Source organism: Egretta garzetta, unplaced genomic scaffold (genome assembly GCF_000687185.1).
Source record: "Egretta garzetta isolate BGI_Z169 unplaced genomic scaffold, ASM68718v1 scaffold434, whole genome shotgun sequence".
In the NCBI taxonomy this organism is placed as follows: Eukaryota; Metazoa; Chordata; class Aves; order Pelecaniformes; family Ardeidae; genus Egretta; species Egretta garzetta.
In genome coordinates this window covers 80,742-105,305 of record NW_009259584.1, presented here as the reverse complement: position 1 = coordinate 105,305, position 24,564 = coordinate 80,742, and the positions used below count along the sequence as shown (strand labels likewise).

The 24,564-nt window shown below is 35.7% G+C and overlaps 1 protein-coding gene across 2 annotated transcripts in view; it reads left to right on the top strand.

Annotated features, from left to right (window-relative positions):
* The first annotated feature begins 3,746 nt into the window (after positions 1-3,746).
* ARMC3 (armadillo repeat containing 3) overlaps positions 3,747-24,564 on the top strand; it is a 50,972-nt gene continuing 30,154 nt past the window's right edge. For both annotated transcript variants that reach the window (XM_035893258.1, XM_035893259.1), the window contains exons 1-9: positions 3,747-3,794; positions 10,688-10,805; positions 12,750-12,875; positions 14,607-14,675; positions 15,007-15,182; positions 16,515-16,709; positions 17,486-17,669; positions 22,575-22,727; positions 22,852-22,957. In XM_035893258.1, the coding sequence (XP_035749151.1) occupies positions 3,747-3,794; positions 10,688-10,805; positions 12,750-12,875; positions 14,607-14,675; positions 15,007-15,182; positions 16,515-16,709; positions 17,486-17,669; positions 22,575-22,727; positions 22,852-22,957 (1,175 nt within the window). The remainder of the gene's footprint in view (positions 3,795-10,687; positions 10,806-12,749; positions 12,876-14,606; positions 14,676-15,006; positions 15,183-16,514; positions 16,710-17,485; positions 17,670-22,574; positions 22,728-22,851; positions 22,958-24,564) is intronic.

Below are 24,564 nucleotides of genomic sequence, written 5' to 3'. Positions count from 1 at the left end.
TTGTTAAAGCTCACTTGCTATCCATCATCTCATACTTCAAAAAAAAAAGTATAGGGACTAGAAATAAGTGGATGTCTCAGATTCACAGCCTAAGAAACTATCCATGCTGTGCAGAGAGGTTCCTAGAGCAAGCCAATAAAATGAATTAAGTACAGGGATCATGGCTATCATTATCTTACAAGGTAGTACTTGGAATCTGCTCCTCTGGGCAGGCATCTGCAACAAATCCTTCAAAAACTAAATAAATTTTCCTTACTTTATTTGACATGGCAGAGATGCCAGATCATGATATAATAGCCAAGAGGTTAGACGGTTCCACTTTTCAACTAAAAAGTCCACATTTGTGACCTTTCTTAAAATCATTTTCCACTTCTGGGCAGAATGTTCTAGTCACAGAGATGTTACTGGAGATGGGCCTATTCCTTCAGCCACTTTTAAAAGAACAAGGTGGCTGTGTTTTGTCATGTGCCTAGTTCTGTTAATGTTCAGTCTACTGTGATAGTATCTGCCAGACCTAGCCTGGCATGTGGGTTCATGTGGAGAAATGGGGTAATAAGTTTATCTCACTAACTGTAGATGTCAGTCTATGTGTCAGTACATGAGCTAGCAACTCTAGACTCTGGTTTTGGTCCGAGGAAAAAGTAGTTATTTTTAAGGTGCAGTTGAATTTTAGATACCTACTTCAGGATGAATCTGCCTTAAGAGCTATTGAATATGTTGAATAGATCTCCATCGATTATCCAGGAGAGTGACTAACTTAAGTAGTGATGCCTAATTTAGTTTAGTGGACACTACTCATAGTTTCTGGATACTGGTTCAACTTAAAATTCTCATACTGGGGTAGTTCCAGTCCTATGAGAAAGCTGGAGGCCCTAATGAAGTTCAGAGTGAAACAGGGAAGTGCCTGCTGAGCTTGGGCACCAAGAATAGCCAGAGCTGAGGGAGAGTGGGGGGGATTGTAGTTTTGGAGTGAGGATTTAGTTAGGCATAATGACTGTCCTGCTGGATGAGTGACAACACCTGGTTAGGCCACTGCACTGAAACTGGGTAGAAGCAAAGTAAAGCAGACTAATTTGTCTACCACTGAAGGCAATAAATTCCAGGTGAATGACGGGAAGTAGTTATAGGTTCACAGGTTGCTTGACTATGCGCTGGCTGCATCTGTTATGTCAAAGTCCTTTATTACCTCTAGCTCTGTATGATTTCAAACAACCGACCCTTTAATCTCAAAAAAACATGTGTGGAAAAAATATGTGCCTGTGATTCTAGAAACATACAGAACATGAGGTAGAGAATATTACTCAAATGAGAATATTCTTTATATTTTCTTTAAGATTTACTTAATTGCACTTAATTACTAGTGAATAGAGTTTTAAGTTTTTAGAAGAAGTTTTTCAGGTAACATAAACCCTGCATTTAATCACATTTAAAAATATAAATCCTGTTACAAATTTGCTCCGAAATATAAATATTTAGAATAGTAAACTGAGAATCAAAGGTATGCGTTCTGTAAACCTACTGAGAAAAAGACAACATGCAGTTATCATGAAGAGAAAGGGATTTGAATAAGAAGTTATTTTATGGGTCAGTAGCCTTGCAATACCTGTACACATTGATTGTCTGCAATAATTAAAATTCAATGAAGATGACACATTTGTAATTATCACTAAGCCAAAGAATTCCACCTGCATCACTGCTTCAAGTCAGAGAATGACCACTGAATGCAGAGAGCTTTATGGGAACAAAGCTAACACCAACATTTGGTGGCAGAATGCATTGAAATCCAGAATAGTAACTGCAGCAAAGAAACAGACTGAGGGGCATAATCCACAATAAAGTCATTGTCCTGTTCTCTGTGCTTGTTGCTACAGATCATACTGCCTTTTTAATATTGCCAAGGAATCAAATATTTCTGAACATGTAGAAAAGTGTGTAAGTTTCTTTAAAATATTCTCAGAAGTTGGATGTATTTATACAGCATGAAGAAATATTTACAATTAGAGACTTTAGTTATTCGTGGTCTTGGAATATGTATAATTATTTGAATCTGTGAACATTAATTGTACAACATTATAAATACTTTTACATGAATTGACTTTTAGAATTGTTTGGTTTATACCTAATTAAACTCATTCAGAATTAAAATTGCTTTTTATGACTTTAGCTTAATTTATATCTGAAGTGAATTGAGCTGAACTGAGTAATTCTAAATAAGCGTCTATATCTCCATACCAGGATTTAACATAATTTAAATAACCCAGATTTCCTGAATGTCTTTGTAAATCTGATTCTTGTATGTGTGCATGGTGCTTACTTTCTGCAGTGTCTGCATAAATCAGAAGGTAGTATGTTCATAATTTTTTAATACATTTTTTCTTATATAAGTTAATTTGTCCCTAGCCAAAGCTGTACATTCTGAAACACTGAATTGTAGTGTGTGTATGTGTTCATATGTGTGTATATATCTATGGACAAGGGTAAAGCAGGTTGGAACTGAAGAATCTTTGATTGTATGGGTCTTCCTCTCAAAACTGTGATTAGTGACCTGCCTACGAAGTTTTAAATTTCAGAGCCATTTTTAGGATGTGCTTATCAACTGGTTTCACTACTGCTGTGTTACAATTTATTTGAGAGCCCAGTAGAGGAACAACACCTGAAAAAATTCAGAGGATTCAAGAAGAACTCCAAATTTTTGTTGAACACAACAAACAATAGCCCTGACTTCTGGAACCAGCCAGGCTACAGCTTGTATCACACTAGAAAATAATCTCCTGTACCACAGGAAGGCTGTCCGGATAGTCCTGGCTGAGGGTGAAGGTGTGGTTTCCCTTTGAGGACTAACAGAGGAGTTACTAAGGGGTACTAACAGTTGCACATTTCACTTTTACACAGTGTTGAACCAAACCAAGTTTGGCATAACTGGGGTTATGTTCTATGCATAGCTAGTGCTGGTGGGTCATGTTGCTCTTTACTTTTGCCTGTAGCTTAACTATAAGGCTCTGCTGAAGTTTTGCAAGCCACATGAAATTAGGTCCACGTGAGGTATTACATCCATATGCTTCAGAAGCTACTATTAGATGCAGCTTAGAAGGTCTTCCTGGTTCATGTGCACATGTGCTAATGGGAAAAAAAGTGGAAGACAGAAGCTGGACTCAGTGTAAATAGATGTACCTTTTTTAAATCAGTGAAATTTGTATTGTGCAGAACAGTTTCTTAATACCTGCAGACCTGTTTTTTGTCTTCTGTGAAATATGAACAGAGAATTCAAGTTGAATTTGAACCACATTTTCAAGGTAAAACTTATTTGCGCATTCTGCAGTTGTATAGAATGTTTGCTCACATAGAATGTATAGATAAACATGGGGAAATACCCTAATAGGACCTTCAAGTTCACATACGATTTATAGATGCAGATAAAACTAACTTACAGAATAGAATGTCCTATGTATTTGTACCACATTACAACTTGAGCCTGTGATGTCTCAGATCTATCTTTTTAGTTACATATTTTGTTGACAGATGTATTTTACCAAGTGCGTTCAAGTGTTAGAAAGTTTGTTTTGTTTATAAGGGACAACTTTCTGCCTAGAAATAACTATGTCAAAGAAATCTTCAAACTGATTAGGTGGGTCAAATGAATGAGAAAGTCTGTCTTACAAGCTTCCCTAAGTCACTGGTAAACTGATTCCTAAAACACAGAATGGAGTTTGTTTGTCTGCTTTTATTTTTTTGTTTTTGTTTTTAGAATGGGTAAAAAAGTAAAGAAGGAAGTAGAGCCTCCACCCAAGGATGTGGTAAGTTTATAAACTGCTATGTGCTACAAAATAAATATTACACAATTACAGTCCCAGCTCTACCATCCTTACATAGTTCCTTACGCTCCTAGCTTACCCACATTATTCTAAAAATGTCTTTTAAAGATGATTCTGTTTCTGCTTTTCTTGGACAGCATACAAACCAGAGTCACTGGGCATGTGTAGTTCTTTGTGGAGACTGTTGTCTTTGGCAGGCTTTGCAAATAGTAATGTATGAAACAATCCAGGCTTCTTTTTATTTGAAGAACAGTATTAGCTTTCCATTTGTAAAAATCAAAGGGGAAAAGAGAAGAACAACCTGAAATCTGCCTCTCTTTTCAACTGTGGAGATGTTCCCTTTCTTTAAGGATGAAAGAGTTAAGAGCCTAGATGGAACTGCAGAGTTTTTTACCGAATACAGAATTTTACAGATATTTTGAATGACAGTACTACATATTCTGGATCTTTTGCAAAGATATACAGTCTTTAGCAGCAGTTCAGGTTTTTCCGGTATCACTGGAAGTGCCACAGTGAGTACAAGAGCTGAAGCCAAATATGGAATAATGGTGGTAAATTTTTCCAAAAGGTAGAGATTAAGGGTCTGACACTAGCGCACTTCTTTTTTCCAAGAGTTTCTATAAATTCACAAGGTACAAAGAGACTGCCAAGAGATAGAGTTTCAAAATATATAGGTATTTTTAAAGTTTAATTGGTTTATTCAGAAATAAATAGCGGGAATAAGACAGAAACATTGAAAAGAGTATAATATAAATTCTGTGCCAGATAATAACTAAGTTAATGAAAAGCAGGACCTCAACATGTCCCACAGAGGAGCATGAAACTAAATGCAAAGTTCAGTATGCTGTTTTAAAAAAACAATGGGTTTGGCTGTAAAACGTGATAGTACTGCAAGAGCTTTTTCAAAGGTGGATCAGTAAAAACTATGTCACAATTTCAATATTAAATAAGCATAAATAATTTTGACTAAGAAAGTAATACCCAATAGCCATGATGTCACTGAGGCATAGCAATTGATATCAGGCTTTGCTCAACTGTTCTGTTGGAAGATAAATATTACAAATGTAATTCATAAACTCCAATCAATAATAAATCCCTATGAAAGGAGACTTGACGTAAAACTTCAACAAGAGAGGATAAATTGATCTGAAGCCATTTCGATGTGGAATAACCGAGAAAACCAGGAGGAGGCACAAAGGTGTATGTGGATAGGACTAATTAAAACAGGCCTGAAGAATTAAAACTAAGTATCTTTCCAGTCTAAGAAAAAAAAATGCAAGGCATGACAGTAGATTTAAGGCATACAGAGCTAACCCCCTCCAAAGTAATAAAAGTTGACTTTTTCAGTAAATATCTAGAAAGTCAGTAGAAGCAGCACCACAACTTCTAGATCCAAAAGATAGAGAGTTTCTGAAGAAAAGTGTGGTACAGCCTACTAACTACTACATTAAACTGTGAATAATGTTAGAAAATATATTCAACAACTGAAAAAAATACTCTTACAGAAAATGTCAATAAAACTATAAAAAAGGAAAGAATTGGAAAGACTGAAGTCCAGATGTCATCTGCAATTTTTTGGCTTAGTTTTTACCCTTATTGTACTTTAGGCTAGCATATCTCTTCTAGCAGTCCTGTCAGGAGAAAGAAACCCACATGTTGCATAGCAAAGCAGTATTAAATATGAAAGTAGATCATTGATTCATAACTATCAACCAATAAAATCATTTAGCTATGAGAATGTTGTTAATCATGATCTTGTAAAATCAAATCTCAAAACTTTACATTTCACCTGGATATTTCAGATAGCAGGAAATGAGATGCCAACAAAATAAAAGGTGTATTAGCTATTATCTTCTGATTGATAATCTGCTTATGAAAATGTCAAGTCCAAGAAAAGAAGCCTTGAGATAATGTGGACAGGCTTATAAAAGAGGGCCTTTGTGCACGTGGAATGCTCTGAGAATATATGGTACTGCAGTTGACCACTAATTTTTACAGATTTCTAGGAACAGGTGGAAAACACATCTCTTAGCCTAGTCAGTGCTTATACATTTCAGAAAGTGTTCCTGAGGACTCTGTTTTCCCTGCCTTTCATAATTTGTCTGTTACTACTATCTGTTCTGAGAACTGGGCTTCTCAAGGAAAAATATTGCTTCGAGTCTATCTCTATATGGATGACCTTAGACTGCAATTCAGGCAGATAAAATATGCTAGCTTTGACATAGATTGATAGGAACTTTTCATGTGATATCTTCATTAAGTTTGGACTAGACAATATTACTATCTGATCAGCTAGGGAATAGACATTAAAAGGGAAACCTAAGATTACTACTAGAGAAAATACTGAGGCATTATCACTGAAAGCAAGCTACAGATACCCGAGTATTTTTTTAAATGGCTTAGTTCACAACACTGATGTTAAAAAGGTCGAATATATGAAGTGGCGCTGTCAAATCCTGAAATTGTCTCCACAGAAACACCTTCTTTTGAGCAAGTAATGCCTAAATATTAATTTGACTTTAGTAGGGCTTTCAACACTGTCTCTCATAACATCCTCATAGGCAAACCGATGAAGTACAGACCAGATAAATAGGCAGTGTAAATGAACTGAAAACTAGCTGAACTGCCAGACTCAAAGGGTTGTGATCAGCAGCATGAGGTCCAGCTGGAGGTCAGGCACTAGTGTTGTGCCCCAGGGGTTGATCCCAGGGCTAGTACTGTTTAACCTCTTCATTAGTGACCTGAATGATGGGACAGTGTACCCTCAGCAAGTTTGCAGAAGATATGAAATCAAGAGGAGTGATTGATAGAGCAGGTGGTTGTGCAGCCATTTGGAGGGACCTCAACAAACTAGAGAAACCGGAAAACAGGAATTTCATTAAGTTCAATAAAGGGAAATGCAAAGTCCTGCACCTGGGGGAGGACTAACTGGTACAGACTGGGTGATGACCAGCTGGAAAGCAGCTTTACAGGAAAGGACCTGGTGATTCTGGTGGACGTGCACCAGCAATGTGCACCTGGGGCAAAGAAAGCTAGCAAAATCCTGGGGTGCGTCAGGCAGTGTTGCCAGCAGCTTGAGGGAGGGGACTATTATTGCCTTCTACTCAACATTGGTGAGTGAGACTGCAAATGGAGTGCTGTGTCCAGTTCTGGGTTCCCCAGTACAAGAGAGACATGGATTTACTGGATCATTTGTCATGAGGAGAGACTGAGAGTTGGGACTGTTTAATCTTGAGAGAAGGCTTGGAGGGATCTTTTCAATGTATATAAATACATGATAGGAAGGAGTAAAGAAGTCAGGCCAGGCTCTTCTCAGGGATGCCCACTGAAAGGACAAGAGGAAATGGACACAAACTGAAACCTAGGAGGTTCCATTTAAAAATAAGAAAAAGATCCTCTTCTACTGTAAGAATGAAGGAACATGGCACTGGTTGCCTAGAGAGGTTATGGAGTCTCCATCCTTGGAGATATTCAAATTCAGACTGTGCACTGGCCCTGATCTGAACAGGGCAGTTGGACTCTATCATCTCCAGAGGTGCCTTCCAACATCAATTGTTTGTGATTCAGTGGAATATCTTTGGTTTATATTGTTAGTCTAGGACATCAAACAATGACAGAACTGAAACAATTAACATGACCAGGTATATAGTAACTCTGTTTTTCTAGGTAAAGGAAAAGGGGTTAAGAATATCAAAGATATCAGTAATGCTTCTAAAGAGTGTACGGAAGGTGCAAGGATAAAGCAGACCTGTAGTCACTTAATTCAAATTTAAAGGATTTTTTTTTTAGACATGATTAAAGAATAGAATAGCACAAAATATGACCGTTAACCTGTGATACTTGTGTCTCAGAATATTAAGAGTGGCTAAAATACAGTTGGCTTCAAAAATTATTTACCAAATCAACTGGTGAAAATATTTTCTTGGACTTTTTGAACACAGAGATAAGATCACTGTCTCTCCAGTTCTCTAGGCTGCAGAGTACTGGAGTCTGGGGGGGAGCATAAGCAAGGTGTAATAGTCTGCTTGCCCACACCTATTACTGGCCTTTGTCAGAGACAGGATGCTGGGGTAGATGGGTCTTTGGTCTGACTGGAAACATATTTTGTATTACCTACAATTTCACCTAAGTTAAGTTGATGGAAGCAAAAAAAAAAACCAAACCCAAAAAACCGAAGACTTTGCAGTTTCTAATGGCTTTGAAGTCACATGTACACAAAAATCATGATCAAAGACATATAGGAGTTTTTGAATTATAGCTTTCTTTTTCATTTAACTTGGTTTTTCCTTAATATGAACTGAATGTTGGAAATGTTGTTGCTTATAAACCGGTTAAATTTCTGTGTTTTATTCAAGGTTGTTTGTAACTTCAGGCATATTATTCTAGCAGATAATCTGTCCTCTATGTGGCATTAAGGGAAGAGTCTGCAATGATGTATGAAGATTTAGGAGCAAGCCTTGATTTTAGAAAATGCTGGCATTATGATAAGCAAAAGCCGCATCCAGTTCTATGGTAGTTTTGATGATTAATGTTACTTCCCAGCAAGTCACTGACTTGCTCAGGCCTTCAACTTCTTAAACATATGTTGATTTCAGTGACTCTTCTTACTGTGTTTTCAGCACAAAACTGCTTCTAACAGGAAAGTGCCTATTGAATATTTCAGACAGTAGTGAATCTAATGTCTATACAAATGGGTAGAGATTAGACCAATTTCACTCTGCTCATGTGCCAACCTGTCTTTAAATTCCAGGAATTATCATTGAATTGTAGTTTATATGATTACTTGTGAACACAAGAGGCAACAAAAATGGAGCAACATAACAGCATCTTTGGTGTTAGATCAATGTAAATAAATAACTGAGATTTAAAACTCTTACTTCATGTTTCATTTCTTATTAAACTTCATCTGAGATCCATCTTTGGGTTTATTTTTCTCTGGAGGACTAACAGCCTTTACTAAAAATTACAGTTTTATCCCATCACCAAGTATTTGGCCAGACTCAGGAGATATGTCTGTGCTTAAATCATAGCACAAACCTGGAGGATCGTGTTCTGTCCACGCAAAGACACAAATGTGCAGAAGTAGAGAAGTATGAAGGTGGCTAAAGGGACTTTCATCTCTTAATTCTTCTGTATGTCTCTCATGGGTAGAATGAACAAACTGTATAGAATGGGTAGCATGAATGTTGCTGTGATAAGCTGAACTTTTTGCCTCCTTACAATCTAAAAAGAAAATTCCCATAAAGAATTCCATTATTTTAGGCCCATCATTAAGATGTAACTTGGACCACTGTGCCAATATTTGGTTTAATTCTTGTTGCTGAGTCATTATTAAGCAAAATTACTTATGGTACTGTAAGCTGATTATATTTTCTTTGAAAAGGAGCTTTGTTCCATGACTTGTCCCATGCCTCCAGCTTGTCACAGCAAGCATGGAGCTGGACAGTGTCTTCACGTTTTCAGACCTGCTTGAAGCTGGGGAGACCAGTTAAGCACGTTAGCCAAGCAGCCTCTTAACTGTTAATGAAACTTGGATCTTCATCTTGCAGACTGTTAAATTGTGTGATATGCCTCATGGAAGATGATGAAATTACTTAGATTTAAAAGCCTACCAAAAATAATAATTCAGAAGTCTGGGTACTAGTATCATATTTTACCTTATTTTTTAACAAGTCAGAGGAGGGAGAAGAAAAAAAGCCTCCTCTGTTCATTTTCCTTCTAGCACACTCATAACTTTTTTGACGATTTACTCCAAATAATTTCCTTGCTTGACAACTGACTTGTATGTGTCTTCATGCCCTTATTGTTCATCAGCATGTGCCTCTGCTGTAGCTATCATAAGGTTTTTAAATAAAGTAAAACAAATAATATCCATTTTTAAATATATATGGTATAAATATTTACTGCAGTAATATTTTTTAAAAAATTGTATTCCTATCTTATAATTATTAATCTGCTGTATTTTAAAAATAAATACATTGATATTGAGAGACTGCATGACTCCAGTATCTTGTAGTTTTTCTATGTGACATAGATACTCTATAGGCCTAAAGTGTGAGGACAGAAGATAGTTCTTCCATATTAAAAAATTATTTTAAATCCAAATAAGCTTAAAACTTTTTATGGGTGGAATTTTCAGAAATCCTTGAGTCTTGTTAAAGCACAAAAGGCTTTTTTAGAATATGCATTTTCTCGAGTTATGTTAGTCCCAAAGAGTCTATTAAGCGGGTAAAAACTGCCAGATTTGTTGGAAGATTTCTTTCTGTATGAGAGAGGTCGGAAATGCAAATGAACACTTCATATGATTTCTAGCTTGCTGAGCAGGGATTATATCATGGAAATACTTCAGCTAGTACAAGATCATGGTAAGCTAGTGAACTGAGTCAACAAAGGCACAGGAAGGATCCTTTTATTTTTTTAAAGCAACTACAAATTGTTAATGCCACAGAGTAACCGAATCCTCTTCTTTGTACAACACCTAAGTTCCTAGGTTCTGTGCACATCTGCTCAAAAGATCTTCTCATGTTTGGTTCCAAAGCCAGGGGATGCTCCTACACGTGTAACAATTACATAGTCTGTTACTTTCAAGACTTCCTAGGTGTACAGGGAAGTGTCAAGGTTTTCCCGAAATCTTCACATGGGATGAAATCATGATTATATTTTGAAGTCAGATCTTCTTTCTTATTTTTCAACAATATCTCAAATTTTTATTACAAAATTGGATTTCTCCAAGTAAATAGCAACTCATGTTAATATTTCTAACTCAGTGTGGATCTCAAACTAGATTTTTTTTCTAATGAAATGTGGGAGTCTATTACATCACATGGGAAGGCTCAGTATAAATCAAACTATTCTTTCCTTTTTTTTGTTTGTAGTTTGATCCTTTATGGATTGAAAGCAAAACAGCAGCAACGGTTGTGCTAATGCTTGGTTCTCCTGAGGAGGAAGTTTTGGCCAAAGCATGTGATGCTCTGTATAAATTTGCATCAAAAGGTTAGTCTTTTTGTGATGAGCTTTCCTTCGCATTGCTTAGATTTTGATAGTAGTTCACAATTTTTTAGCTTCCTAGCAGTGAAATCTTCATTTCATCTCAAAGGTCTCTGTTAAGGTTTTGAGGGTTTTCTGAAATATCTGTCAAACCTATATTTGCAGTTATAACAAAGTCCTGTGGTTTGTGCGAAGGAAATTTTTATCGTTTTGTTGTAGAATTTTATATATATATTTAATAGAGATTGGCTTAGATATAACCTAGATCTGTTTTGTTATGAGCAACAGACCTGCATCTGGGAAAGAACTCTTTTTTTATGTTACAGTTGGAAACTTCTGTACTAATGTAGTTGTTTTAAGGTTCAGTTTTCAATGAAAATTACTTCTTAGCCTGCTTCTGTTATTTTTGCATATATCTCTTGTGTCAGTACTTCTGTGACAGATGATTTATTGGAGACTGCTCAGCCTCCTTTATCAAGCTTATTTCTGTATGTGTTGGGAATCTAACACGTCTTCAAGATTGCAAATCTTCCAAAGGTTGCTGTATTACCTATAGCTAAGCGTCAAGTTCTGGGTACCCAGAAGACAACTGTATAACAAAGGCTCAAAATTATGTAGCACATAATATCCTAAGATGCCTCCTACTCATTCCATGCCAGCCACTCAAACTGGTATACACTGGTAGCATTCTTGGTATAGTTAATTTGGTTTAATATTAATTTCAATTTAATTTGCTTTCTTTAAAAATTATGGGTTTATATGCTGATTATTGTACTGATCGCAATTATCAACAGTGCTGAAGTTATGAGAGAAGAGCTGAAGGCTTTGACAGTTGGCATGGGTTCACTGGGTTCTGCAAGATGTTTATGTTCAGCTTAATATGGCAAGCTTGGCTGGGGCCATGCAACCAAATTTTGAATATGTGAAGAGAGAACTTGGATTGTTGGGAGACAGCTATGAACAGCACACCGTAAACTCTTGTTGGCTCCTTCCCTGCAGTCCACAGTAACATATGGCACACTGCAAGAGGACAGATACTTACATTTTTCTGTTTCTACTAAATGAAAAATCCTTTGAATTGTTAATGCTAGTAGTCCTGTAATCATCCAGAAGACTAGACTGTAACTTTGCAGTGTCGCACAAAGAGGAGGAATTGTTGTCACTTTGCCGTTAATTAATTTCTTGAATGTTGCTAGTAAATTAAGTCCCATCCCTCAGTAAAAAATAGTTCCTGTATTTTAATTGTGCTTTGGCCTGAGAATGAGAATAGTTCTCCAGTTTCTTCTCTCATTGCTCACTTGTAGCCAGAATGGACATGCATGGTTCGTTAGAGAATGAATTATAAAGCTGTTGTGGGAACTGAGAATACGAGTTGGTTTTGGATTTTGTTTCTTGGGTTTTGGGTGGGGTTTGAGTAAGCAGGAACAGAAGGCTGTAATCATACAAAACAATTCTGTTCTTTGAATGCCCAGAGCCTATTCAGCTACAGAGTGCTCCATTCTCAGGTGGTAGAAGTCTCAGGTGGGATTTAATGATCCAAATCCTGGTAGTTGCTTCATTTGAGGGATAGTGCAGATCCATGTAATTAATTAACAATTTTTTTGAGGAAAATAAAGTTTGGAGGCAAGAAAAGAGGAAAACAAAATGAGGTTCTTAATGATATCATTCACCTGTACTTCCCTAAATAGAAAGCTGTCCTCCGTACTACCACTGCAGTCTCCAACAAATGAGTTGTGTGTCCAATAGACAGAAGCATCCTTTGCTTTACAAATGTGAATTAATCCTAGATACTATTAATCCTTGATACTATTTGACACATGTTTTATTTGTCCAGGCCTTTGTTCTTTGATTCTACAGTCCAATAAAAGTTTGGTAGCTGTTTTACTTTGTTACATTAGAACTGTGAGCTTGTTGCATTTTTACAGAACTTTTAACCTAATTACTCTTCAGGTGATGAAAACAAAGTGACACTTCTTGGTCTTGGAGCAGTGGAACATCTCTATAAACTCATCTCACACGAAGATCCAATTGTACGCAGAAATGCCATCATGGTATTTGGCATCATGGCTTCTAATCGTAAGAGTCTCCATTTTTTAATATTTTTCAATGTGTATGAGTGTGGTCATCAAAGCAATAGGTGGCCCATGTGAAAAAATCCTATATTAACAGCTCACAATAAAGGAACAAAGTCAGCTAGAGTGAACTCCACTGATTTTGAAAAAATTACAAGAGAAGTTAATTTTCCTCCAGCCCTTACTTCTGTTTTGACGGGGCCAAAGTGAAACAGTTTAATACTGGAATTATGTTTATCAGGGAAAGCCTCACTACATTAGATGCCCAGCAATGTGGACATGACACACTCTTCTCTTTTATAAAAGTTGGAAAAGAATGATAAAGCATATCATCTACAGAAAATGCTATGGTTTTTACTTGAGGCATTAGTGTAACTAGAGTGATAAGGGAGAAAATATGTTAAATTAAAGTAGCTAACTCAAGCACTGGTGGCAAAAAAGGCCCTGAACTATCAAGCATTGGCATGCATATTTGCTCAGCTTTGGCAGGTCACTGCTGCTGTTCTGTTTTCTGTATCTGAGCTAGTGAAATTCAAGCAGTCTTGAGTATCTCTCAGAGACACTCCATTCACAGCAAGGTAGTGTATCTACATATTTAACCACAGTGTATGCAGATTTTCTTGCACCTTTCTATAAGGTGACAATGAATGTGTGACATCATTGTTGTGTGGCTGAGTGCCAAATGATTGAGCTGCAGTGAGTGGTATATAGGCATACCTGAAGATAAAAGAATAAGTGACGTAAGGTTGAGTTTCAGTGGCTGTTATTTTTACATTGCTTTATAAACCTACATCTCATTAATATAATTAATCAGGTCTTAATATGGTAGATGTTCTACCCAGCTGCCTTCCATGGTGATGCCCTAACCACTATTTAAGTTTTTTCATGAACTGCTACCTGCTTTTCATGTTGCATTGGACCTTATGCTCTTTACCTTAATTTCAACTAAGCATTGGCATGTAATTATTCCCTTCAGACATTCCCTTGGCTTCCAACACTGCTGCACAAATGTGGATTTGAATGACTGAAGATCTACCATTTATATTCACATCTTAATTGGTTTTTTCTTTAAAAGTATATTCAGCTCATACCTTTTTTTCTTACATTTCAACACTAAGTGTTGATAGTAACAACACAGCCCTGTAAGATCCCATGAAGGCTGCCCCAAAGAATGTTTTTTGATTATTCTATCCAGTGGTTGTGGTTTTGCTAGTTTCCCATTGACAGCAAGAAAAATGCATTCTGAAAGTCTTTACTGTGATTTTAATAAGACCTATATAATTCATGTTTTCAATTTGCAATGTGGGCTGTGTTAGCATAAAATTAGAAAGTGATGGCTTGAAAATTAAATAACGGAAGGATTGCTTTTAGTTTGATAATTTTAACCACAAATAATTTTAACTATTGGGGTATGACTTCTTTGACAACTAAAACTGTGAAATATTTAATCAGCACCTGCTATATGCAAGTATTTTGAATAAAGTTTCAATGAAGTATTGAGGAACTCATATATATCAAATGTCAAAGAATGTCATCTGTTACTTGAACATCTCCTGTATGTTTTGTGGGCCCTTTATGGTCTTGGTATAACTTCAGTTGTGTGTCATTCTCAGTCAGATCTTTTTGTCACTCAGGGAGTAACTGTAAGTACATTTCCCTTGGAGCAGAATCTGTTTATTTACTCAGCCAAGATTGCTAAACAAAAGACTCCGTATTTGTATTTATTTCATTGTAGATGATGTCAAGAAGTTACTGAGGGAACTGGATGTCACAAATTCACTTCTATCACAGCTGGCGCCAGAAGGTAGCTTGCAGTATTCATTCCTTGTACAAAAATACACTCAGAAATAACTTGTGATTGCCTTTTGATTGGACAATTTAATAAAATCTTCCTTGTAACTTCTGATTTGCCATACTATATGTTAAATAGGTAATTGCTTTTATAGGAGTAGCTCTGTTACTCAGTGAGTAGTGTTTTATGTTATACAGATGGAGCAACATGTTTACAGAGATGTCAGGTATGATTAACAGCTATTGTTTATTGACTTCAAATAATATTTTAAACCACTGGATTAGTGAACGTATACTGTGCTGAATAAAACTCAATCAAAATATTTCTTTTTTTTTTCCCATAGAAGATGTAGTTATCCATGAATTTGCTACTCTGTGTCTAGCACACATGGCGGTTGAATATACTACTAAAGTACAAATATTTGAGCAAGGTGGATTAGAACCGCTTGTCAGACTGCTAGGTAGCCCTGATCCTGATGTTCAGAAGAATTCAGTTGAATGTATCTACCTCCTGGTGCAGGTAAAGTCTGTTGTTTTAAATTACAGAGGCAGATAAGCACTCTGTCCCCAACCCCCACCATCCTCTGTGGGGTTAATAATTATAAAATATTTGGTTCCTTTACTCTCCAGTGTTCACCAATGTATTTGAAAACATTACACACAAGTCCTTGATTGTTACATTAGTTATGTATATAGCTGATTTGACTCTAATTCTGTTGAACTTAATGCAATTATCCATGCTGTACAGCAATGTAAGTGAGATCAGAATCAGATACAGATTTTTTTAACTGAATATGAATTTGTTTTCTTAGTTGGAAAATTATAATCTCTGTAATGAGAGTTATAACCTGTCTATCCAAAAGAGTGGAATAATCCTGTAAATTAAAGAACTAGCAATTGCATTGTGCCTTCTTTTGGCCAGCAAGTCCATAGTCACAATTTTGAACATCTTTTTAATGATAGGTGAATGCTGTCAACAGCTACTTTCCATACTGGGAGGAATAGGTTTGTTATTGGCTACTTTCACACTCAGAACTAATGTCATCCATATGCTGCTTAGCAAAAGAATGGTGCATTTGTATGGCAGTTTTCTTCCATGGCTTAAGCGAATCAATTCAATAATGAATTCAGTTTATAACTCTATCTCTTTTGGGGCATCAGAGCATGTCTATTCAGAATCGCATTTTACTCTTTCTCCTTTTTTACTATCTCGCTGTCTTTGTTGCAGGGTATATCTGGATAACTGCACCTGGTGCTTGCTTATATTGATAAGGATAATTGCATGCTGCACATGTGCAATAAGCTATTTAAAAGCAAATTGTAATTTATTTATTCTTTTTCTATTTTAATATAATCTACTACTGTCTTTTTATTAAGCTGCATATACACTGTTTAAAGTTGAAATTTTAAATTGTCATTTTATAATTACTAAAACAAAGGAAGATATAACCAGGCAACCACAGTACAGTGCAAGAACTATTTTCCCCCAACTGGGGTAAATAAAAATGATCAAACTAAATTTAAAAAACTTTCTCAAAGAAACATGTATGTTGAGACAAACATGGCAAAACCAAGAGTAAATAGGCTTCCTTAGACAGGACTAGATTCTGTACTCTGTACTTCAGTCATGCAAAAAAAAAAAAAATTGGAATTTAAGGTTGCTGGGGCCTGATTATATTCAGTTTGCTTCTTAGCTGAAAAGAAAGAAATCTCCAGAACTGGAAGTTCTGAAATATTGCCTCATTTTTGTATGTTTGAAATCAGAATTTTGGTGTCCTTTCTGTAAAGTCAGGAATTGATGTACTGTTATATTCTCTGTTACTAACATTCTTTGTTGAATATTTTACTGCAGGATTTTCAAAGCCGTGCTGCAGTTCGTGCACTGAATGCAATTCCACCCTTGCTGGAACTACTGAGATCTGAATACCCAGTTATTCAGTTGTTAGCCCTTAAAACCTTAGAAGTAATTAGCAAAGACAGAGAAACCAGGATAATACTGGGAGAGAATAAAGGATTAGATTGTCTTCTGAAGATACTGGAAACCGATGTACAGTTTACTTGCCTTAAAAGTTTTTTGTTCTTGCTGCTAATGTTTGTATGTCTAATGAGAAATATTATTCATGTTATGGAATAGTGATAAAAGAAGAAAGAGCTCCTTACTTGGAGCTAACTATGATAGAAATAGGATAAGCTAGGATACCTAGCTTACTAAGAAAGGGAGCAAAGGGATTCACCAAAATGTTTGTATTTGTTTTATTGCTTTTTTGCTATTAGTAATATTGTTTTGCATTTTCTGACCATTTCTCCAACTGCTGTAAATACCAGAAAAAATTCACCATATAGCTTTTTATACGATTTTTTCTCAAAATTTTTCATGCTGAACTCTGGTGCTGGTTCCTAGTTCAAACACTGATCTTTTTTTCTGAACTTACTTTGATATCTGTGGCCTTAAATATAATTTCCTACTTTGGAAATTTCATTGTTTATGTTATCATGAGACTCATTTTAGTGCTTCTTGAGTTCCGGTGTCTTCATGGGAAATATAAAGTATAGAGAAATCTGTGAATTTTTTGAAATTTTAAGATGACAAGTCCTGTCTGACCCACTTTGGTATAAATGAGAGACTTTCGGGGTTTTTGCTGGTTTTGTATTGCATCCTGAGGCACGTCAAAGACATTATAGAAAAATATGATTATGAAAATATGTACTTTGCATTGTAAATTGTCCAAAAGAAAATTATGGCAATTATCCTACAAAGTTAAAAGCCAAAGATATTTTAATCCTGATCTGAAGATTATTTGTTTGGGTTTTTTTCCTTATTAGGAATTCAGCGATCTACATGTGGAAGCTCTTGCCGTGTTGGGAAATTGTCTGGAAGATGTGCATACTCTGCAACTGATTCAGCAGACAGGAGGCCTTAAAAAGCTACTTTCATTTGTAAGAGTCTCTACTGTTCCCGATATTCAGGAGAATGCAGCAAAGGCAATTACCAAAGCAGCTTATGACTGTATGTGACTTTTTAAAAATCCATGCATGTGAATTTGATTATGAAGTAAATTTTCATCCAAAATGAGGCCGTCTTATCTGGTTGAGGGTAGTACTTGTGCTGGGGAAAACACTGGCAAGAGAGAATTACAGTGATGGTGATGCCAGATGAATCTTGGCAATCAGAGCAGCAATTGGATGCTAGGCTACATACATATATGAAAATGTTAACATTTTGCCTCAGTTGTTTTTAAATGTAGCATATTCTTGCAAAATGCTGTTCTCAAAAGGGAAAACGGAGTTCTGAAAATATGATCTTTATCTTTTTTTTAGTGATGCCAGGTAACTGCCATCTTAAGCCACCCTATTTCTCATCAGTATCAGTTAAGACTTAATCGCAAGCTTACTTCCTTTTGCATACAACTGCCCGTCTAAATGTCAGGCAATTTCAAATACAAATTCCTTTAACAGGGACATGAAAAAAAGCCTTTCAAATGGTTTGCAGATTAATATTCCCAGTGGAGTTAAATAGTTTCATTGTCATCTTTTTATAATTATTCATCCTATAGTTCTTTTTTATATGCTTTTCTTTAATTCACCAAGGAATTCTGAATTAGCTAGAACATGCTCATCACTTTTGCCCACAAGGATGCTCTTTAAATTAATCTACATTTGAAATTCCTTCCATACATTGGTTTCTGAGTTGCAACATATGCCTAGTAGTGCTATATAAAAAAATGCAATGTAAGAAATAACATACTTCTGTCTATAGAAGATTTTAATTCTCTCAAGGGATTTTGATGACAGTAACTATGACAGCAGAGCTTAAATATTTCATTCATATTTCTATCATCTCATGGCTTTAATTCATGTGTATTTTACAAATAAGTTATCTAATTTAATATATGGCTAAAGTAATCTCTCCTTTCTACAGTATTTCAGACCTCCTTTCTTCTCTCCCCATCTTATCTTTCCAATTCTTTTCTCTCCTTCCTTAGTTTGTCGTCCTGAATATCTGTAATTATTTGGATTGCAAATGGTACATGAAAAGAGTGGAATCTACCTTTCCTAGTATTCTGTGGGTTTCTGTATGCTTTTATCATTATCTACTGGAAGCTTTGCAAGTCACTGAAAATTATTTTCATTAATGTTTAGGTATCAAAGATAGTAAGGGACTTTTTCATGCCAGTATTTTCTTTGTGTATTTTCCTGTATTGTTATTTTATTGTGCTACTTAGGACTGTCAGTATCATTTCTGTAGTCCTGTGACAGGCTTGTAAGAAGTATGCTAAGCAGATTTATATTTGCTTCTACTACTTTCTACTGCGTCTTTCTCCTTTTTCATATTTATCTTCAAATAAGCATAGCCTTCTTTTCCTCTTTCACACCTTTTTCAGTTTTTGTGGCCTAATATTTTAACAGCTGTTAGTAGAAGCATGTCTAAACACATTTTTAAAACACAGTGGCAAGAGCTACACATAATATATTACAGTACTGCCTATGATCTTATATCATGGGACGTTACCGTCAGTGAAGATGCATCTTCTTGTCATACTTCTTTACAAATGGAGTCAATGTGGTTTCATTATAAAGGTTTGCTCTCTTCTTCAGCCTGTGACAGCTGGTATTGGATGCAGCAAGCTGGGAAAATAGATCAAAAGAAGATTTAAAATACTTGCTTCCAAGCTGTAGAATTTTGGTGACAACCAGTTAGACAAAGGGCAACATGTTGTACTAGTGCAGTGGAAAACACAGTCCAGTAAACTTGCTGCTTAACATGGCCCCCAGAAATATTGAATTTATTTCAGATACATAGAGCTATTGGTCTAAAGTCAGCCTTCCAGTGGAAAGAAAAGTGACACTGGGGCCATTATAGGAAATAGTCCAAGTGCAAATAGAAAACAGAAATTTTTGCAGTTCTTGTTTGTTTGTTTGTATCCTTGTTGTAAATATACTAAACAGCCTATCCAAACAGTAGCACTAATGTATACTATACTAATACTTGCCTTGATATAAATCCAATATATTACAACACAGCTCTTAAGTTCTTTTATGACTTTTTCATTAAATTTGCAATAGCTATATAGTAGCCCGCATTCTTCACGTTTAATAATTGTGGTTGCATTCTACAAACATTTCCTGCATACTTGAGAAAAAAAAAATTACTGCTTTTCATTGAAATGAAAAACTTACTTCTGCTATGATAGGACATGTATCTACCTGTTTTTTTGATTCTGGCAGCTGAATCTGGTGTCTGGTCAGCAGTGTCTGGTTTTGAAATTATTATTGTTGACAGATGGAATTTAATTTTGTTTTTTTCCTGATAGATGTGATCATAGCAAACAGTTTTGGTTTATAGCCCCTCTCAGCCCTTTGGAAAGGGACTCCTGTAACTTTTTGTTGTTGTTGTTATAAGACAAATGTATCCCTTAAGAGCTATTCTCAATCTCAGAATAAATTACGCAGTACAAACACTATATTCAATTTTAAATAGCATCTTTAGGACGCTGCTCTGTTTATGTAAATTAAAATTGATCATATTTCTGTACATAATCATTATCCTTTTGCCCCTGAAAATTTGTTTTGTTCTGTAACATAATTTTGAATTTAATAGATTAATTTATCAGTGGTTTTATTTTGTATGCTCAGAATTACAGTGGTGAATTTTACTGTGATTCCCTCCTTGCCCAGCAAATACTGCAGTCATTCAGAATGCAAAATATAGTTTGATGCTATAAATTATTGAGTATCTGTGACTGGATTATCTGGACTGTTGATTAAGGAGGGCTTGACTTTCCCAACAATGCCAGACACACCAGCAACAACAAAATGCCATGGAAAGTGTATGGAGAAAGTAATGATCATGCTCACTTGAGTTTAGCTTCATTCTGCCAAACTTCTGGTTTGAAGCTCTCCCCGTTCTTTACATGTATCTAAATGCAAATCTTTTCAAAAGGGAGCATACTAAACATGCTCTGTAGCCCAATTAACATACGCTTTTTCATAATACAGGGTTTTATTTATTTGGGTTATCTCGACTCAAGATCGGTGAGAGGTCATGATATTATTTAACATTAACTTTTTTTCATTTGAAATTGGTATAAGTAATTCCATAAGGTGATGACAGTGAGCTGAATAGGTAATCAGTAGAACAACAAAGGTTGGCTCACAATGGGGTCAATGCATGGAAAACTGGACAGAAGTGTTAGTACTACAGACTCTTTTAGTTGGGTGTGCCCGAGTATTTTACTTCGTGCTAAATCAATGTATTCAAATTACATAAGGGTCAAGAAATTCGTCGCTGTAAATATGGTGTTGGCACTAACATGAGAAGTGCTTAAGTACAAAAGATGCTTTTCAATTGTACATTCTTTCTTTTCTATAGTAAAAGCCAAAGGAAACAACTCATACAAAACAGAGGGAGGATCAGCAGAAAATAATCATCCCTTAAATAGAATTGGCACCTGGATCTTAAAATATTAATAATTTTCGTCTATCTGTCTAGCTTGCTAAATATAGGTGCATACTGTTTACCATAAATTCAAATAAAAAATCTGTTTTCCACAGTATTGAAAAAGCTTTTGAAATATTTTAAATAATTTTCATTCATTCAAATGAAGTATTATTATTATCATTATTGTTGTTGTTGTTGTTGTTGTTGTTGTTGTTGTTATTATTATTATTATTATTATTATTATTATTATTATTTCACATGGGCATAAATTATCTTTAAATGTTTACCCATCATCATAACTGCCTCTAAAAGCAAGAATATTTTTTAAGAAAATCTGTATAGTAATAAGTAACTTGCTGTACAAGAACCAAATTACTGAGGCATAAAGAACCTCTAGAGGTCATTATTAAGGATTATGGACTATTTTGGCAAGCAACAGGCCAACCGCATACCTGATTACTTGTGAAAATGGTCTGTAATCCCAGTTAAGGCCTTCTCTTGAGAGCTGGCTGATAGGCATCAAGATTGTGGCCAAGGTTTTGCTGACGCTTAAAATCCTCCCTGTTTCATTTGTTGCATCTTTTGCTTTGTGATTTCAACTGTGTATCTCTGATGATTCTAAAAATATTTAAAAGTGAGCTATAGAGGAGAAAACAGCTGGCCGTCTCATGTAAGTGCACTGAGTCATTTCTGCCATAACTAGATTTTCAATCAAACTTCCTTTTCATCGGCTTTGTGGATTTGTTTGCTTTTATTCACGACAGATTCAGTTTTATTTAAAAGAATACTTCCAATAGTTTTCCTTCCTTTTCAGAATTTTTATTTGTAAGACAACAGTCCAAATAAGGGAATGATCCCTCAAAGTGTTGGTGAGCTCTGGTAAAATTTCCAGATGTGTTGAAGTCCTACTGACTTCTCAGTTCCTGAATTTCTTTGATACATTTGAAAATTTTACCATGTAGATATAACTTCAAGCATGTAATTAATCCCCTTTAAATTATGCATGTGGTTAAATGTTTATTGACCCTTGTAACTCGTACTCCACCATGTTCAATTGTACATTTACTAGTATGTTCTTCAATTTTTTGCATTTGGACTTCATTAACATAAACCAAAGTGAGCATGATCTGTTGAACTGGAAAAGCTGTTTTCATCAAGCCTGTATGCATTCTGCAGTTTTAAGTCTTATAGAGAGCAAACTTTGCATTGTGTTGGGCTATGTTTGTTCAAAGCTGTATTTGATAGTCATCTTTTGGACTTGATTCAGTGTTCACTGAAGTCTAATGGGTTTTGGACTGGGTCCTTTGTGCACAGTTCTTTATTGCTGGTGCCTCTGTTACCAAAGTATTTCCATTTCCATGGTATGAAAAGCTAGTGTTATGTTAGAAACAACTATATGAAATTAAATTTGTGTCCTTTCATTGATTTGGAAAATGAATGCAGCTTAATGCTATTATTCGTTTTTGTTTAAAGCTGAAAACAGAAAAATCTTAAATGAGGAAGAGGTTGAGAAGTGTCTCATAAACCTTTTGGAAACTGATAATGATGGAGTTAAAGTTGCTGCTTCCCAAGCAATTTCTGCCATGTGTGAGAATTTAGCTAGCAAACGTGCATTTGGACTTCAGGGTAAGTAAGGTGGGAAGGGATGAACTGAGAACCTGTGCTTTTCCTTTTATAAGGAACATATTATAATTTTTCAGATTGCCATGGTTTATTTAAAGGTTCATATGTACAATTATTTCTTTAAAAGGGATTCCCCAGCTAGTACAGTTGCTAAGCAGTGACAATGAAGAGGTAAAAGAAGCTGCAGTGACAGCATTAGCTAATTTGACAGCAGCCAGTCCTAGTAATGCAAGGTGAGTCTGCAATAATTAAATTATTATTTAACACACTAATCTGAACACAAGCGATAATATTTTGATTTTTAAAGAATGCCTCATCCTGTCCTTATCCTACAAGGCAGATCTGTTTGAATTTGACAGTAAGGCACTTTTTGGTGCTTATGAGTCATCTGGAATAGGTTGGTTCTCATCGGTGTTACAAGAGTTACACTATCTCTACTAATGTTTGCTTTATCAAGGAAAGGTATGAAGCAGATGTAATGAAAGCAGAGATATAAATCATGTTTTGAAGAGAACATGTCGAAGAAAATGTCCCTTGTATTCTAAGACATTTGACGTGGGGTATTAAAAATCGGTAAGGTATCCTTTAAAGTTTGATGGTTCATGCAACTTTCTTTGACTGATTTAAACCCAGTCTTTGAGGGAGATAGCACTCAGATGTTCTGAATATTGTCATTGTCTTTCTTTTTTTATTATTTTCCAAGTAATAGAGAATGCTCACAGTACATTCTCTAAAAGAAAAGAAGTGTAACTTCAGTATCCAAAATAACTAACTAAGGATGGTTAGCTGACTGTAAGTTCCAAAATAATTGTATCCACTAAATTCTACTGTCAGTTGCAGAGTTCTGTTATCCCAACTCTATTAAAAGTTCTGTTCAGGGAAAAGAAACAGAGCGGTCTGACGTATATGAGCAATCACATGTAACTAACAAACCATAAAATAAAATTCCTTAAAAGTTTCCTGGAATATACTCAAGGAAGTTGTAATCCATTCACAGGCATTCTTTGAAGTGAAAAAGTAAAATAACTCACCAAATAAATTATTTGTTTCAATTTATTGATTCAGCTCTAATAGTCACCAGTATTCACTTAATGTTACCAGATGGAGCCATAATTTGACACAAGAGAATAATATTCTGTTCTCAGATTCACATAGTAGATTTTTTTGTCTGGTATTGTGCTCTCCTCATGTGCATGACTCTTCAGTTGGTGTCAGTGGAAGTCATACACACATAAAAAGAGCACAGTACTGGAGTCCAGGGGTCAGACTTTCAGCTCTGCTACAGCTGGTTTTCGTAGTGCAGCCCTTTGAGGTTTCACATTGCGAAAAGGGAATCTCTGGAGAGTTTTGTGTTGGTATAACAGCTTATGCCAACTCATTCAGGTTTTTTTTTGCCAAGGAGATAGTCAGGACATTGTTTAGCTCAACTGCTAGAACAATTCTCTGAGACCTCAGGCAGGGAAATAGCTGTCTCTGTTCCTCTGCATTATAATGGAGTCCGTATTTGTTTCTTGCGGCAGAGTCAGGAAGTTGTAAAGGTGCCTTACATATACTTCTGTCTCTTTGCAATCCAGCTCTGAGTACAATATGGAAGCACCAGATAATCTAATCACAGGTCTTCTGTGAAAAATCAGGAAGCAATAATTTACATTAAATATGTATGTTGGATGAATGCCATGTGACTGTATAATTACTTCAAAACTTCATTTCTAAATCAAAACCATTAATAAGTCATAGAAGGGTCCAAGTGTGACTAGGATTTATAAATGAATATATAGAGTTGAACCCTCAGCTGATAGAAATTGGTATAGTTCCAGCTCACTGACTGAGTATCTGGCCC